A 17563-nucleotide genomic window follows, 5' to 3' on the forward strand; every position below is an offset into this window, starting at 1 on the left:
CCCTGGTTGGCAGACTAGTTCTTCTGGGCAGCCCTTTTTTCTGCTCTGCTTTCCTAAGAGGGGAGAAACGTTGACGCTCCCAAAGATGTTGTTGGGGGTCCAGGATTCTGCAGGCCAGGGCCAGGGCCCAAGGAACTGTGCCTGCCGGGGGGTGGGGGTGGGTGAGGAGGGGAGGCACTGGAGGGGTGTGCTGCTTTGAGCTGCAGTCCCCTGCCCCAAACCGCATACAAGGGTGGGATTGGCAGGAGCAGCCTCTGGGAGCTGTGTGTGTGGGGAGGGTCACCTGCAAGGTGGCAGGCAGGGGGAGTGCTCCCCCTACCCGGTGCCTCCCACCTTGGGCACAAGTTTTGGCCTCACCTGCTGGCATCTCCAGCTCGCCGACGAGCATCTCCCTGCCGCCTTGTTTGCAGAACGCTCACCACGGCCTGCAGCCGGAAGCTCGCGGGGCTCTCAAGCCAGAGTCCAAGGAGGCTTCCCCAGCCCTCATGCTGATCGATTGCGGGAACAGCCCTACAGGGAGGCCAAGGGGACTCCCAGCCCGTGAGGGGGCCCATCACTATGGCCGTTTCTGCCGGCAGTGGGCCTCTGGACAACGGAGAGCCTCTTGCGGGTTTTCCTGCCCCAACTGGTCTGCGTTGTCAGAAACCGGTCGCTTTTGACTAGACCTTCTTTCCCAACCTGAATTTGGAAGGCAAAATATCCCAGGAAGAGGAGAGAAAGGTGGGAACAGAAAGAGCCCAGGCTGGGGAGGTGTGGCTGTCCCTCTGGCAGGTGGCTCACGGCAGGTGGGGGGGGCTCCCACAGGCCCACCCCCATCTTCCGCCCCAGAGCCCTTCGGTGGCCTCTCTCCCTCATCTCCGCCTGTGACGCCTGCCGAGACACTCTAATAGCTGTCTGCACTAACCGGCTGGCTGCCTGCCCCCCCCGTCCTTTTGCAAACCTTTCTGAGTAACTGGGTTTTCGTTTCCTACTCTTGGGCAGTGACGGTTTCGCTCTTCCTTTTTAATTTCTCCTTTAAACCGCCCTGAGCTATTTTTGGAAGGGCGGTATATAAATCAAGGGAACAAATAAAATGTTTTTGGTTCTCTTGCAGTCTTGCCTGCCTAATGCCATTCTTCTGCTCTTTGGTATTATTTGGCATTTGCAGATACTTTTTTGAATAATTATTTTAAAAAACACAGATCTCCATAATATGTGTGTGTGAGAGAGAGAGAGAGCGTGCCCAGAGCCGGATTAAGGCTTTGGGAGGCCCGAGGCACTCAACCCAGGAGGGCCCTTGTGGCCTGTCCACCTGGTGGAGCTGCCTGTAGGCTGGCCCATGGGCAATCTCAGGCACAGCCCTATCTTGTCGCTTGGCTTCCAAAATGGCCCTTTGTCTGAGTAGAGTGGCTGATAGGGGGAAATATATTCCGTCCCTTCTGTCTTGCATCTTCCGATCAGTCAGCATATACCCCCCCTCCAAAAAGAAAGAGGCCCTTGGCACGCTCCCTCCCCCCACGCCCTAGTGGTGTGGTCATGCCCTTGTCCCAGGCTGATTCAACCCCCCTCTGGGTCCCGGCCTCTGAGATGGGGTGACGACTAAAACTGCCAGCAGTCAGAGAAGCTCTGCATGCCCGTTCCCAGCCCCGAGGCTTGGCTGTGTGGGGGGTTCTTCTTCAAAGGAGCCGCCTTGGGAGAGATGCCCGGGAAAGGCAGGAGGCTCAAGGGCCTGACTTCTTCCCTCTTGCTAAGCAGGGTCTGGCCTGGGTTGCACTTGGATGGGAGGCTACATGTGTGAGCAGCACTGGCAGAGATTCCCCCGAGGGGATGATGGGGCTGCTCTGGGAAGAACACCTGCCTGCTTTCCAAGGCCTCTCCAGAGAGACGTCTCTCCTGCCGGCCACCTTGGAGAAGCTGCTGCCAGTCTGTGTAGACAATACTGAGCTGGGTCGACCAAGGGCCTGACTCAGGAGAAGTACATGCGTTCTAGGGAAGCAGCAGAGTTGTTGTTCTCCTCCTTCCCTGGTCACCATGGAGCCCACAGCCCAGCCTGGGCTAGGAGCCAGCCGGAAGGGGAAGCCGCGCAGTGGTGGCTGTGTTGCCTGGGGCTACCAGCCAGGTCCCCGATGGCTTTGCATGGGTCACAACTGGAGGCCACAGCCAGACTGTGCCCTCCTCCAAGATTAGAATCTCAGCCGGGTAGAAGCAGAGAATGGGGGGAGGGGGGCGTGCCCCTGGGATGTGCGCTGCCCTCTGCACATGCTCCTTGGGCCCCCTGGAGAATCTGGCTCTGGGGTGTGTGTTTCTGGACCCCGGGTTTGGGGGCCCTTTCCTGGGAGGGCCTGGATGTTTCTCTCTGGTAATGAGGTTGATGTCTTGCTTTTGCAGAGTGGGGGAAGGAAGAGCCTGCTGGAGTTTAGAAAACGCCTACCTCTCCCTCGGGAGCCACCAAGAAGCCCTGCACTTTGCAGAGAGACACCTTGAAATCTCCCAAGAGGTGAGGGGGCCCCCGTCTCTCTCCCCCTTCTGGCCTCACTCCTCCTGCTCTGGCTCCGGCTTGCTGCCTGGGTCCTCCCTGGCAACGGCCCCCTTCGTGCGTCTTCCTGGTGGCCTTCTTCATGCCTGCTTGTGGGTTTCTGAACTGGGCAAGTGCTTAGCAAACACACCCGGAGCCTTTCCCATCACGACCAAGTGGTGCGGAGTCCCTGAAAGTGGGGCTGCCCCACTGCGGCCCTCCTGCAGATGCCCCACCACAACTCCCATCCTCCCCGACTCCTGGCTGTGGGTCGTGGCAGTTGGAGTCCAGCAACCGTGGGACGGCTGGTGTTGCCCAGGTGCCTGTGGCGTCCTCTCTGGTCCCGGGAGGTGGGTGCTGCTTTCCCCCTCTTGGCTGGCAGCGCAGCCGTCCTGGGGGTTGCAGACCGCAGGGGATGCAGCCCTGCATTACCCAGCGACGCCTGTCCTGGGGGCGGCCCAAATCCTCCTCTCCGCTTGAGTCGGCAGTGAGCCCCACTCAGCAAAGGTCCCTGCGACGTCTGGGCGAGAAGCATCCTCCTTGCCGCTTCTGCCCCTGAAATGGCTCCTGGCCCGGCAAGGTCCGGCCTTAGTGAGTTGCCCGTCAATGAGTCCCTTGGGAGTGGAGTGCTTTAATCGTTGAGAGAGAGCCGGAAACTGCAGCTGCCCCTGCAGCAGAGAGCAGAAACCGGCTGAAACCTCAGTGAGGTCGTACTCACGTCTGTTTCTGGGGTGGCGGTGCAGGCCAGCCGGGGGTGGGGTGGGGAGGCTGGGTTGAATCTACCTCCCCCCCCCACAGATGATTGATGGCATGCAGCTCACCGCCCCCCCCCCCCCACGATCTGGACTGCTCTGAGCAGCGCGTATCTCTGGAGGCCAGGAAAAGGAGTCCGAGGAATCGGGAATCTTGAGATGAGGGATTCCCCCTCAAGCCGGGGGCTCTAGCACAACCCCGGACCTGGGGCAAAGCCCGGGCACAACAGTTGGGCTCCTGGGGAAGGCAGCCCCGTGATCGGCCTTGATCCCAGCCCTCCACACGAGCAGCCCTAGCCAGGCAGGGCTGTCCAAACCAGGGTAGGGCTGCTCGTGTGCACAGCTTCCTCGTGTCCCAAATGCTGCGCTTCGCTGGGGTGCATGGTGGCAGGGGGGTGATGGGAGTTGTAGTCCAGCCGCCTCTGGGCATTTGAGGCAGATGCCGCCTGGAGGAAGCCTGTCTTTTAAAGGCGCAGCAGCCCTGGATGGCCTCGGAGCTTCGCGCTGCAACAGTAGGAAGGCGAGAGGCCTTTGGGGCAGGGCCAGCCCTTGGCCATCATGCTTGCTGCCCTCTTTGCACTCCTGCCGCCTTCAGGACGGGCCTCTCTCTTGCTGCCCCAAAGCTCTGGCAGGCGCTGCCTGCTGAAAGAGGAGCCTCCCCACCCCTGACAACCTTTCAGCCGTCTCTCAAGACGTGTTTTCCCAGCCAAACCTTTTCACGGGACTGTGGCTCTAAACTGGTTTAAGGTCTTCATGTTTGAATCTGTTCGAGGTTGTTGTAAACCACCCAGAGACCAAACCGAGCTGGGTGGCCGAATGGTCTGGCTCCCCGCGTTGGTCTTCAAGCCGATGGTCTCAGGCACCTTGGACAGCTCCGTGATGTGCATGTCCAGAAGGGCCTTGTTCGTCTTGAACATGCCTCCCAGCACAATGCTGATCAGGGTGGCTCAGAATAATAATAATGAAAAAAGACAAACGCAAGAGAAACGCAAGGAAGTGGCAGGGGGAGCAGAGCCCACCCCAGGCCCTGAAGTCTGAAGACCCCCATCTCAGTGCAGCCCTCACCCCACGCTGGCACACACACACCCCCGCACTCCCTGGGCCCGGCAGCCCTGTGATTAACTTGTCGGCTGCTCCAGATAAACCGGGCTTGCTGGCCTCTTCCCAGCCGGGCTTCTGTACCCCGCCCTCCGTGGAAGGTGGATTACTCAGTGCCAGCTGGGGAGAGAACAATGGGGCATTTCTCGGAGGCGGATGTCTGGGGAAGGCTTGGCGTTCTGGGGGGCCGGACTCCTTGATCACCAGGCAGAGCGGGTGACGCGGACAGGCCCTCTTCTGCGTCAGGTTTCGAGAAGAGCTCCGGATCTGCACCCACTCCGCGGGGTGGTGGTGTGTGGATGGGCCTTCTTGTGTGTCGGAGGTTGGTTGGGGCCCAGGGCTCGGGATCTCTGGTGAGGCAGGATGCCCGTCTGCTCAGCGCTCTGCCCCAGCGCCTCCAGTGCTTTGTGCATTCCTCATAAGCTCCGTGGGTTTGGAGGCCGCCCTTAAGAATCAGAGGCTTCACGAGGTGGTTTATGGCTGTTGGTTCTTATGGAGGTTTTCATGGCTTTGATGGTCTCAGCTGACTTGAATATTTTAATGTGCTTTTATATGATATTATGAACTTGGGATGAGCTTTTATGAAAAGACGGTTTATGCACAGAACAATAAACAAATACACTTTTACGACGTGCTTACTATTTGAGAACAAAAAGTTCTAAAAGTGGTTTAGAGAGAGTGATCATCAGATGGCTCCCTGTCCCCAAAAGGCTCACCGTCCAAAAAGAAGCACGAGGGAGACCCTAGACAGAGCCACGGGAGGGATGCTGTGCTGGGGGTGGACAGGGCCAGTTGCTCTCCCCTGCTAAACAGAAGGGGCCTCCTTCTTGGCCTCGGGAGCTGGTGAGCGCCACACGCTCACTACGTGCCGGTGCTTGTCCTTCCACTGGCAGCCCACCCTCTGCGGCGCTTCCTGTCTGTGGGCCCTCCTGCCTCCTCTCCTCCTCCTCCTCCTGCTTCATTCCGGTGCCTCCTCTATCCCTTCCTGCCCCACCCCAAGCAGCCTCGCCTCTTGGTCCCACGATCTCTCTCCAGTCCTGAGCGCTCCTCTCTAGCCAGGCCTCGCCACGCTGGCTTCTTGTGTTGCCCTTAAGGGTAACACGCTCTTTGTCCCAGGATCTGTGAACTAGGGAAGGGGCTGGCTGGAGCCACCGGAGTTCCGGCAGAGTCCTAGGAGGAGCGTGGCCTTTTCTGTGGTGGCCCCACTCTGTGGAATCCCCTCCTCCGGGGAAATCCTCCCGGCTTGCTTCATTCCAGGGGATTTAGAAGTCCTTGGGAGCATACGTCGAGACTTCATAAATGTGTGCTGCTGATTTATTCATTGTTTGGTGTAGCGGATTGTAACTTTCTGGATGGCAAGTGGGTTTCAGAAGCTGCCTTGAGCTGGGGGGGTGCACCTTTTTAATGCCGCTTCGATGCTTTGCAGATCGGAGACCCTGGTGGGGAGTTAACGGCACGGATGAACGTTGCCCAGCTGAGGTCGCTCTTGGGACTGGCGCTGAGCAGAGGCGGTCTGGACCCGTCTGCTGCTTGTGCCGGCTACGAGGTGCAAGGTGAGAGCGTCCTCCTTTCCAGACCCTTCTGTGCCACCCCACCCCGCTACTGTGCACAAAGTTGCCGTGGGCCTTGAGTCCTGGCCGGGGAGGGGGGCTTGTGTTTCGTCTTGCACATGCCTTGCAGCCTCACGGTTAAAGGTCAGCCAACTGGCTGGGGGCGCGAGAGACGGGTGGATGTTCAGAGCCTCCGTTTTCCTTTTTTAACAAGCTGGCTTCTTGGACTGTTCTGCCCCTGCGATCAGCGATGCACCTAGGTCATTTTGGAGCCTGGACCTAAAGGGCTTTGGAGTGCCCTCCCCACAAGTTAAGCACCACCCCCCTACACACACACACACACACACACACACACACACACACCGTGACATATGCAGTATTTTCAACACGTGGGTTCTTGAGGACACAAACGGCAATGTAAGGATATAAAGCAGGTCAAAGATGCATTAGCAGAAACACAGCAACATGCAGCTCCACAGATTCCCCTCCCACATATTTGTCTCTAAAGAGGATTTGGGGGCCCTCGGGGTGTGTGGAGGCCTTCCACTGAGAAGGCCAGGGATAAGAGCACCTCTGTCTGTGCTGGTGGGGGGGGGAGGTCAGCTGTGCCCCCCCCGGGGGTTCTCTGGCCCCACCGGAGTGAGAGGGAGCCGAGTAGTGAGAGGTGAGAGAGTTCACAAGACCCCCGAGACTGGCCTTGGGGAAAGAGGCTTTGCCATGGAGGCGGGGGGTGAGACCAGCCGTTTCTCCTTAAGGCCGGCATTCCCAGACTTGGGTGCCCAGTTGGGGCTGGGCTTCAACTCCCGTGGAGAACCTGCTACGGTGTAGTGGTTAGAATGTTGGACTAGGGCCGGGGAGACCTGAGTTCAAATCCCTGCTTAGCCATGGACCTCCGAGCCAGTCCCTAACCGCTAACCATGCACAGCTCTCTGGGCTCCTTGGAGGAGGAGCAGGATAGAAATGTAAGGAGAAATAATTTTGAAAACCTGGGAGTGCAAGTTTGAGAAGCCCCGTTTTAAGGGAGGGATTCGGCCTCGGCCTGGCCTCTCTCCCTTCGGAGTCCCAGATGAAGGTTGCTGGGTTTCCAGCTGTTGCTGTTCCCTCTTTGACGGGCAGGCCTCGATGCCCACGCGGGTGGAACTTGCCCGCATGATTGCCGGGGAAGGAGTGGGAAGCTGCTCGGGCTGTAAGCCGCGTTAATCAGGCCGTGCTCTTTATCGGAAGCTTTTCTGGGTTTGTCAGCGGGGGCATTGACTGGGTTCCCAAGGCCAGAGCCCTTCTGGCAGGACAGCGAGGAAGTGTGCTCGGGGCCTGCGGGGGGGGGAGGCCAAGAGGCCAAGGATTGCGGGAGGGGCTTGGAGGGCCGATGCGGCGGGCGGGGGGGCGGCGGTCCTCTGCAGGGCTTCATGATGTGCGTCTTTGGAAGCAGAGGGAGAAGAGGGGGAGGGTCTACGGCGCCGTCTGCTGCGGGTGTCTCGCTCTCTGCTCCAGAAATCCAGCCCCTGCTCGGATGTTTCTGCCGCCCTCCGGCAGCTTGTTCGCGGGGCCTGGGTGAGCGCGCCGGGCCCTTCCGAGGTTGCTGAACTCCACCTCCCCTCCTGCCCAGCCGCCATCCACTGCCCAGCGGGCCGGTCCTCTTCCCGCGGGCCAAGCAAGCCCCCTTCTCTCTCCGCACCCCCCCGCACCCCCCCATCCTAGCTGCAGCCCCGGCTGTGGATTGGGGCAGGCAGCTCCCCCCAAGCGGTGGGGGGCTGGCCGCGTTGCAGCGGTTTCAGGGCCAGGCCCAAGGATCTGGGGGGCGGAGGGGCCAGCCCGGCGGCCGAGGCGCCTGGCTCCGTCCCGCGGCTGCCCGCCCAGCGTCTCCTCGCGACAAGGCAGCCTTTCTCTGCTCACCTCCAAGGAGACGCGGCTCCTCGGCGAACTCCGCCCGCCCGGCGCGGACTCAGCGGGGCCGGCCTGCAGTGCTGCCCACTGGCTCCCGGCAGCCCCAGCCGCGCAGGGGACGAGGGCCGTCAGGCCCACCCGGAGCTTTGCGAGGACTGGAGCCCTGGGCTTTGGGAGGCAGGCCAGCCCCGCCTTTCTCCGCCCGGCTGAAGGACTCGGTGGTTCGGCGGCTGCCGTAATGACAGCCGCGGAGGAGCCGCTTCCAGAGGCTGGCCGCGTTCCTGGCGGGGCTTCGCTCCGAGGGGCGTCTTCTGTCTGGGTCGAACCTCCGCCAGGCTCCCCGCAGCCTCTTGCAAGGCCTGCCTGTCCCGCCCCAAGCCTTTGTCTGGGCGGGCGGGGGGGGGGCTCTGTTGCCTTCATCCCAGGCCTCCTGCACGGAGATGCAGCCCCGCTGCTGCTGCTGCTGCTGCTGCGAGCACGACCCGGACCCGGCCCCGGGCAGCAAAGGGGAGCGGGGTGGTCTCCGCCGGAGGGCCGGAGTGGAGAGCCGCAGGTGGTCTTGCTGGATCTGGCTGGCTTGGACAAAAAGGGAGGCCTCTGTGGGACGCTGGGCAGGTGGCGGGCGGAGGGACCCGAGCGTTGGCAGGGCGTCAGCCTCCTCCGGGTCCAGCCCACGCAGCTAGCCTGTGAAAGTGGGAAGGGTCCTTGGAGGCCATCCAGGCCAGCCCTCGACAGGAAACTGCCGCAGCGTCCCTGAGTCGGATGGCTGCTGGGAAGCCTCGAGAGGAGGAGGAGGAGGAGAGCCCACCACGGCATGAGGCAGGCTGTTCCAGTGTCCAGCGCCTCTTCCCTTGAGGACGTGCTTCCCAATGCCCAGCCCGAATCGGCTTCCTTGCATTTCCTACCCCCTGGGTCTAGTCCTGTCCTCAGGAGCCGCAGAGAACCAGCCCGCCCCGTCTTGCTCTCATCTTCACCCCGCCCCCCCCCCGCCGCCATCTCCAAGTCTTCTCCGCTCCTTCAGCTTCCCTGGACTTGGTTTCCAGGCCCCTCGCCACCCTGGCTGTCCCCCCACCACGGGACTCGTTCCAGTTTCTCAATGCCGCTCTTAAAATGTGGGGCCCAGAGTTGTCCCAGGAGCCGCAAAACAGGGTGGAGCGGTGACTCCTCCTCGTGATCTGGACACCACGTGGAAGCCCTCTGGGCATGCACAGAGTGCCACACAGCACACAGGCATCAGCTCTCAGGCGGCTGGCTCCTCCTTGACAAGCGGGGAGAGAAAGGAGGCTTTGGAAAGGAGCAGTTTGGCTGTCCTGGAAAAAGAAAACCTCCATCACCAGCCCTGCGTGTGCGTCTGGCTGACGCTCCCGGCCTGCCTCTGGGGTTTTGGCAGCTGCGAGCAAGCCGCCTCTCTGCGCCAGCCAAGGCCGCCCCGGGCCCCGCAGACATCCCGCCGGCTGCCGGGCCAGCCCTCTCCTTGGACAGCCTGTCCCTGCCTGGGTGGCCCTCGGCCCGCTCGGGCTTCCGGGGGCCTCTGCCAATGCTCAGCCTGTCTTGGGAGGGCAGGGAGGCTGCCTGAGGAGGGAAGCATCTTTCCACGGGGGGGGGGAGCGGGCATTCTCCGGGGAGCCCCTCTGGCTGCTGGCTCCCCACCCCCCACCCCAGCCCAAGCCCTCTCCAGGGGCCCTGGACATGGTGCTAGACCCTGTCCGCGCTTGGCTCTGGCTCCCAGGTGCTTTATGCCGCCCTTTGAAGATGATGCAGAATGCCGGGGGGGGGGTCCTGCTGGGGCTGGGTGCCTGCAGGCTCTCCTCTCAGCCCACCCCGACGGGCTGCCCCAGAAGCAGAGGAGGGGGGGTGGGTGACGACAGAGGCATTCAGAATCACCATGGTGGCTCTGGAACCAATACGAATGGCTTGAACTGCAGCCTTGGGAGGGCCCTTGGACATGGTGCAGAAGAAGAAGAAGCAGCAGCAGCAGGAGGGGGCACTCTTCCCCCTCTCTTGGGACAGGAAGGGCAAGGGGGAGGGTGGAGGCAGGAGAGGGGCTGGGAGGCAGAGGTGGTGCACCGAGGTCATCTCGGAGCCTGGACCTCAAGGCCTTTGGAGCCCCCCCCCCCCGCTGCAAATTAAGCATCATCATCCCTGAGGGCACAAACTGCACCACCCAGGACAGGCTAAAGAGCATTGCAGGGGGCGGGGTTTGGGAGGGCCTGGCCTTCGGACCCCAAGTCCAGGGGTAAGGGCGTCTCTGAGCAGCAACGGGAGGCAGTGAGCTCTGGTCCGTGCTCAGAGTTTGCTGCTGCCCCTGCCGAAAGAGCCTGAAAGCCAGCTCCGTCTCCAGCTCTCTGCTGCCGGAGATTCTCCTCGCCCTGCTTCCCATCGCTTGCCCAGAGCAGTCAAAATAGTTTTGTGCAATGGTGGCTTCTCAGCCCTCGGAGGATGCAGGAGAGGAGCCCAGCCCCGGACGTGGAGCCCCGAGAGCCAGACTCAGCTTCCCATGGGCAGAGGCCCCCAGGGCAGGAAGCGGGGGGGGGGGGCTGACCCCTTGCTCAGCTCCTTGGGCCTCCTGGAAACGCAGCCGACAACCGACTCCGTCCCCAGCGCAGCAGAGCCTGAACCCAGAATGTGGCCCCCGGCCCAGCACAGGAGAGGGCCTTCCTGGGTGGGGGTCCCTCTCTGGCTCCAGCAGCAGCAAAGCCAGCCTCTCCCAGAGTCTCCTGCCAGGGGGGCCCTGAGAGAGGGGCTCCTGAGACCACACCTTGGGGCAGCAAACCCCATGGGCTCTTGCGGCTGGGGATGATGGGAGTTGTAGTCAACCACCAACCCTGTTCAGTCCTCTGATCTCTCAGCTCTTCGATTCACCCAGAGGGAAGAGGAGCTGCTGGTGTCTTTTGCGGGCAGCTGGCCACATTCGGAGCTGCTTAGATGGGGGTGCAGCTTGTGGGGGGCTCCCACTGGCTGCCTCATTCTCCTTGGGACGGGAAGCTGTCTTCTTCTTCTTCTTCTTCTTTGGAGGAGGAGGAGGATGGTGGTGCGGGCAGGCAGGCAGGCAGGCGGGGGAGACAGGGAATTGGCAGCCGCAGGTTAATGGGTGCTTCCGTGCCAGGCTAGAAAAGCCTTCCTGGCTTTGGGCCAGCGAGGTTTGCCAGCAGCCCTTCCCTCTACGTGCCCCGCGAATGCTTCCCTCGACAAGAGAATTTCCATGAAGCTGCCGGAGGCCCAGCCGCCCCAGGGAGGGAAGTTCTGCTCCCTTCCTTGGCCAGAATGCTCCACGGAGCATTAAGAAGGTGCCACATTGGGGGGAACAGGCCTCCCTCGTTCTCAGAGTCTGAACTTTGGAATCTCTGTTTGAGCTTTTAAGGGCATGTGTCAGTGAGACTTATTTGCTGACCAGTGACGGTGCTGGTGTGGCTTGGATTGTGGATGGAGGGCCCTGGTGGATCAGGCCCCAGGCCTCTCTAGCCCAGCCTCCTGCTTGTTCCCACAGTGCCCCCCCCCACAGATGCTGCTGAGAAGCCCCCAAGGAGATCTGGGCCCCTCTTCTCACTGGCTGCTGCAGCTGGGATTCGGAGGCATCCTGCCCCGAAGGTCAATTGCAGCCATCAAGGCTAGTAGCCATTGGCTGGCAAACTCCTTGTGATTGATTGACTGATTGATTAAGTGCTGCCAAGTCAGTGTCGACTCTTAGTGACCACCTAGGTAGATTCTCTCCAGGCTGATCTGTGTCTTCAACTTGGCCTTGAGGGTCTCTCAGTGTTGCAGTCACTGCTGTCCTGATCGAGTCCATCCACCTTGCTGCTGGTTGTCCTTCTCTTGCCTTCCACTTCCCCCGAGCATTATGGACTTCTCAAGGGAGCTGGGTCTTCTTCGCATCATGTGTCTGAAGTAGGAGAGTTTGAGCCTGGTCCTTTGTGCCTCGAGTGAAAATTCTGGATGGATTTATTCTAGGATCCATTGGTTTGTTTTCCTGGCTGTCCATGGTCTCCTCAAAAGGCTTCTCCAGCACCCAAGTTCAAAAGCTTCATGCATAATCCTTCCTTCCTTCCTTCCTCTTGTTAATTTGTACATCACCTTCCTTACATCTTCCCAAGGTTCCCAAGATAAAGCAAGTGCAACAGTGTTTTATTGTGCAACTTGTGCAAACAAGTGGAATGGTGCTTTGCACTTTTAACAAGTGCAAAACAAGTGTTTTATCTTCCCAAGATAAAACGATTTTAAATCCATCTAAACTAGAAGATGTCAGCATATCTTGAGTGAATTCCATAGATGAATGATGCAATGTGTGAAGAAGTGCTTCCTTCCTTTTTTCTGTCCCGAGTCGCTCCGGTGGTAAGGAAGAGAGAAGAAGAACTTCTGCAGACGCCTATTGGCTAGTGCCGCTGCCATTCACTGATGAGGAAGGACTCCCCCCCCCCCCAATGTTCCAACATTGTGCCCATTCTCATTTGGATAAGGAGCTATTTATTTAGAGAGCACCATCCGAGTGTGTGACACGTTAAAGAGCTTCATAAGCTAGGCCCCACTAGTCTCTGCCTCTAGGAGCTTACAGTCTCAATTTCAGCAGTGAGGGATGAGTGGATAGGGAAGGGAGCGGCCAGAAAAAGGAATGGGAGGGCCACAAGGGAGGGAGGAGGAGGAGGAGGAGGAGGAGGAGGAGGAGGAGAAGGTGCTTTTTAAAACCACCAGCTCAACGGTGGAATGATTTGAAAAAGCTGCCCGCTCCTCCCCAGCAGTCTGCTGCTTCTCCAAACCGAGGGGCTGAATAGAGCAAGGCTGTTCAGCGGACGTTCTCCAGAAGGTTTCGGCTTGCTCGATGAGAGACCTTGCAGAACCTTAAAGACAGAGCAGGCATTTAGACCTGCCCCTGAGGTTTCCTGCTTGTCTGCCCGGCCTTTTGGTAAACATGCCAGTAGCTGCTGGGGTGTGTGTGTGTGTGTGTGTGTTTGTGTGGTGGGCAGACGAGGAAGGGAGGAGGAGAGCCAGCCAGGGCTGACTCCTCTCCTCTCTCTGGCTGAGGCTGCTCCTCAGAGCAGGGGGAAGAAGAGACCTGTGCCGAATTGCGGGGGGCTGGCCTGAGGCGGGAGGGGGAGTCCCCTGAAGGCAGCGGACTGGGAGCCCCGAGGAAGGAGCTTCCTGAGGCTGCAGGAGCTGGAGAGGGGTCTTGGCCCTGGAGAGGCGTCTCATGAGCCCCCCCAGCTCCTTGGGTGAGTAAGGGGCCCGGAGAGGGACCTGCAGGGCCCCAGGCAGCCTGACCCGTGGTAGGCGCACAAGCCGGGGGAAACTCCAGCCAGCCAAGGGAGCCGTGCTCTTAGCTGCTGGCGAGGGCAGCTTGTGGGCTGTAGTGGAGACCTGGGGCACACGCCCACCTCTAGGCTTCTTTTGTTTGGGGAACTGCACCATCTGCTCCTGGGTTTCCCATCTCGGGAAAAGGGGGAAACACTTCTCTGCCTTGCAGGATTGCTGAGAGGACAGCACAGCAAGTGGCATTCTCTTGTATTTAGCAGGGGGGGAGCCACTGGCCCTCTCCAGCCCAAGCACAGCATCCCTCCAGGGGCTGTTGCTGGTGTTTAGCCTGTGCTTCTTTTTAGCTTGTGAGCCCTTTGGGGACAGGGGGCCATCTCATGTATGTATTATTTATTCTTCTCTGTAAACCGCTTTGAGAATTTTGTTGAAGAGCGGTGTATTTTCTTTGTTGTCGTCGTCATAGTAGAACATGGTCACTTGATGAAGAGGTTTGCAGATTAAAAGGACTTGCATGAATCACGGGACGGGAGGTATTTGTACGAGTGACTGAAAGGGGCTGGCCAGTTCTAAACAGAGCTCCCTGCAGAACGTCTGGGCCGGGCGTCAAGACCCCCGCGGGGAGTGTGTGTGTGTGTGTGTGGGGGGGTGCATCTGTGGCAGAGCCCCCCCCCCCCGGCGTGTGGTGAAACGTTCTAGTCATCTGAGCAGTGAAGAAGGAGGCGGCAATCTGCAGCATGTTTGTTGTGGACTGACTGACTCATTTGTTTAGGAAAAAATGTAACCTTGCAACAAAATATTTCCAAGGTAGGAAAATAATATGATCAATAAAACAACCGTTTCACTCCACGGTGGCAAAGCAGTAATTGCAGCTTTGGGAGATTCATCGCTTGAAGGCAAATCTGACTAAGAGGGGGTCAAGGCTTAACCGCCCTTTTTATCCCGGCTTCTTTGGGCCAGTGGGGTGTCCCCCCCCCCCGGAATCTCTTTTTACAAAGCTGTGTTGGCTGCATTTTTTACAGGTTGTTTTTGCTGAAGTCTTGTTATTGTGGCCATCTTGTTAGCCAGCCGGGGGCCTGAGGTTGAAGGGCGGTATAAAAAGATAAGTAAGTCAGGCCACCGAATGGCGCAGCAGGGAATGACTTGACTAGCATGCATGAGGTTGCCTGTTCGAATCCCCGCTGGTCTGTTTCCCAGACTCGGGCAGCAGCGATATAGGAAGAAGCTGAGAGGCATCCTCTCCTACTGCGTGGGAGGAGGCCATGGTCATCCCTCCTGTATTCCACCAAAGACAGCCACAGGGCTCTGTGGGCGCCAGGAGTTGAAATCGACTTGACGGCACACTTTACCTTTAAGTAAGTAAACAAGGTCCACAGAAGCTCCACACTCTGGCAGATTTCTGGTGGGTGAGGGTTCCACAGGCATGGGGTTAAGCAGAAGAAGCCCTGCTGGTTGCTGCCACTGTAGACACTTGATCTCAATGGGCAGAAGGGGAGGCGCTTCTGGAGTAACCGGCACTTATTCACGGTGCTGAAAGGGTGTGCGTGCTGCCGCCACCCGCTCCCTGTGCGGTGCTTGTGGCCGCAGGGCAGGCCGAGGCTGCTGCTGGGGCCTGGTCCTGCTCCATTCGTGGTGTGATGCAGTCACCCCATGCAAGCCGCGCAAGCTCAAGCGACTGGTTTCCCTGCCAGAGTCCTCCCTCTGCTGCTGCTGCTGCTGCCGCCACCACCACCTCCTTTTCCGGTTGGGTCACCAGCTAGACACTGACCTCTTGTTAGCAGCTGCAGCCGACTGTGGGTGGCAAGGAGGGAGCAGCAGGGCCCCAGGGACGCAGCCGCAGCTCCAAGCCCAGCTCTCCACACACCGTCCCCGGACCGGGAAGGGCTTCCCAGCCGCTCCCTTCAAGGTGAAAGGTAAAGTGGTGCCCTCGAGTCGGTGTCGGCTCCTGGCACCCACGGAGAGCCCCGTGGCTTTCTTTGGTAGAACCCAGGAGGGGCTGGCCATGGCCGCCTCCCACCCAGTATGAGAGGAGGATGCCTTTCAGCACCTTCCGAGGTCTCTGCTGCCCGACAGAGGTGTCTGGGAAACAGACCAGCGGGGATTTGAACCGGCCACCTTCTGCTGGTTAGTCCAGCACTTCCCCGCTGCGCCACGGAAGAGGCAGCGGCTCCCTTGCTGCCTGCTTTTGCTGCGGCCATCAGCAGCAACCGCAGAGTGGGGCAGGCCAGGCCCCAAGGAGAGCACCTGCCTGGAGCCTCCCCGATGGACCCCTGCCTTGGCCGCCAAGTGGCGAGCCCCGCTGCCCTCCAAGGAGCGGGCCTGTGTGCAGCTGGTTGGGGGCCGCTGCTGACCTGCTGTGCATTTGCCGTTTCAGGGGCCCGGCCGAAGTGGAGCCAGAGGGCCAGCATGAGCAGCTTCGACCTCCTGCGCTTCCCTTCCGAAAAGGTGAAGGGGGGCACTGGCCGAGGGGGCTGGGGGTGGGTTGGTTGGGCCGCTCCTCTCGGTTGCCCTACAAGTGTCTGCCGATCAAACAGCACCAGGAAATCTGCAGTGAGCAGATACGGATGGAGTCGAGGGGATTAAGCAGCCCGGGCTTCAAGGGAGCTCCCTCCCACTTCGGCGGAGAGGGCCCTGTTCTCGCCGCCTCTCCAACACAGGCTTTGTGTGGAAGATGAGAGCCGATTCCCCCCTGCCTTTCATGGCAACGGCAAGCCTGTTGTTTCTCAAGGACGGGGCCTTGCTGAGCCGCTCCAGGAGCAAGAGGTTAACACCGGCGGAGGCAAAGGCCTTAAGCTCCCTGCTGCGTGGCTGCCTCTGGACACGTTGGCCGGCAGAAGATGAATGGCTCGGATTCTTTGCTGCTTGAGGAGCCCGTTAAGCCCCTCTGGGAGGGAAGTGTTTGTCATCCTCTCTGGCACAGCCTCCCTCTGCTGGGGTCACCTCGCCTTGCCCATCAAGCTGCAAGGACCGGGCTGAAATCCGGCCCCCCCTTCCCGCCTCTGGGGCCTCGCTGGCCCCTCCTTGGCCACCCCCCTGGCCCCGGCAGTTGCCTTCGGCCTCCCCTTTGCTGCAGCAACAAGAGTCTCCTCCTCCTCCTCCTCAGGATCAGAATGGAGAGAACCACCCGGTGGGAGAGCTGAAGATCGCCAGAAAAGATTTCTTGTCGCTGCCTGTCAGAGCCAATAAATGCAGGGACCACCAAGCTGTCTGGGAAGGGAGGCCTCTGGTGTCTGGCGAATCCCCGTTGGAAACCACCGACGTCCAAGTCCAGGTGTCTCCGCTGGTAAGAAGGCCGGGGTGATGTTTGTATTGACAATTCCCTCCCACCCCCCAGAGGCAAACTCCTGGGATAAATGCCGGTCTTTCTCTTTCTGACGTGGGGGCTGCTTCTGGGGGCGTATCCTGTGACATTTCTCCTCTTATCCGTATCATTTGGGCTGCTCGGCTGAGGGGGCGTGATGTTTATTTCTCGGCTGCTGGTTTGAGAACATTTGCGGCCAGCTCTTGTCTTATGATTTCTTCTGGTGATTGCCTGGAGTGTCTTGGGATGGAAAATAAACACAAAGCAACACAAAAATCAGAGTCCCGACCAGAGCTCTCCAGAACAGGGGTTCCCAGGTGTGGCCGACCAGAGCGGCCAGCATCCCCTGTCAAAGACCATTGCTGCGGAGGGTGCTGGCAGCTAGGAAGTCCTGTTCCAGGGAACGCTGGCCACTGCTGGTCTGACCTCGGGAAAATGTCCTTCCTGGTCCCAAGTAGGTAGAATGGGAAGGTCCGCTGAAGGAGGGGCCCTGCTCCACTCTTGGGGTCAGCTTCAAAAGCCCCTCATTGCGGAGTATGTGCTGCAGTTCCACAGAAAGGAGGAGAGCTGGTCTTGTGGTCGCAGGCAGGACTTGTCCCCTTTGCTAAGCAGGGACTGCCCTGGTTTGCATTTGAATGGGAGACTACATGTGTGAGCACTGGAAGAGATTCCCCTTCTTAGGGGATGATGAGGCCACTCTGGGAAGAGCTCCTGCCTGCTTGCATGCAGAAGGTTCCAAGTTCCCTCCCTGGCAGCATCTCCCAGATAGGGCGGAGAGAGATTCCTGCCTGCAACCGCTGCCACCAGTCTGTGTTGACAGCCCTGAGCGAGATGGACCAGGGGTCTGACTCGGCATTGGGCAGCTTCCTATGTTCCTTTGTAAGGTAGTATTCGGGCAGGAGCTCAGCGTCCGGAGAATTCCGGCTCCCATTGACACAAGCAAAAGGGACGTGTCTCACCCTTCTGGCTGTAAGGGCAGACCTGCCAGGCTCGGGGCCTGCCAAGCTCTCGGAAGCCAGAGAGGCGAGGGGGCTGGAGCCATGCCCCACATCTGGGAGGCCGGCCCGGAGTGCCCTGCAGCGGCAGCGCCTTCCGCCCAGTGGCAGCTCCTCGGGGCGGGGGCCTGGCCTTGCCCGGGGGCTGCAGAGCCGTGCCCAGCCCTGGCCTGCAGCCTCCTTGGCGGGGGCGCTGCTGCTGTGGCCAGCCAGGCCCTGTATGGGCAGTGGGGAGAGGTGCCCCCCAG

The 17563-nt window shown here is 59.9% G+C and overlaps 1 protein-coding gene across 6 annotated transcripts in view; it reads left to right on the top strand.

The window, feature by feature from the left end:
* GPSM1 (G protein signaling modulator 1) overlaps positions 1-17563 on the top strand; it is a 55935-nt gene that overhangs the window by 15681 nt on the left and 22691 nt on the right. The window contains exons 8-11 of one of the 6 annotated variants that reach the window (XM_053282496.1): positions 2368-2476; positions 5771-5897; positions 15394-15464; positions 16123-16302. In XM_053282496.1, coding sequence (XP_053138471.1) covers positions 2368-2476; positions 5771-5897; positions 15394-15464; positions 16123-16302 — 487 coding nt within the window. Of the gene's footprint in view, positions 1-2367; positions 2477-5770; positions 5898-7334; positions 7446-12555; positions 12676-12707; positions 12983-14073; positions 14375-15393; positions 15465-16122; positions 16303-17563 lie in introns of those variants that run through there. The other 5 variants (XM_053282499.1, XM_053282501.1, XM_053282502.1 and 2 more) reach the window with 5 other exon arrangements.

Source organism: Hemicordylus capensis, chromosome 17, assembly GCF_027244095.1.
Source record: "Hemicordylus capensis ecotype Gifberg chromosome 17, rHemCap1.1.pri, whole genome shotgun sequence".
Taxonomy (NCBI): domain Eukaryota; kingdom Metazoa; phylum Chordata; class Lepidosauria; order Squamata; family Cordylidae; genus Hemicordylus; species Hemicordylus capensis.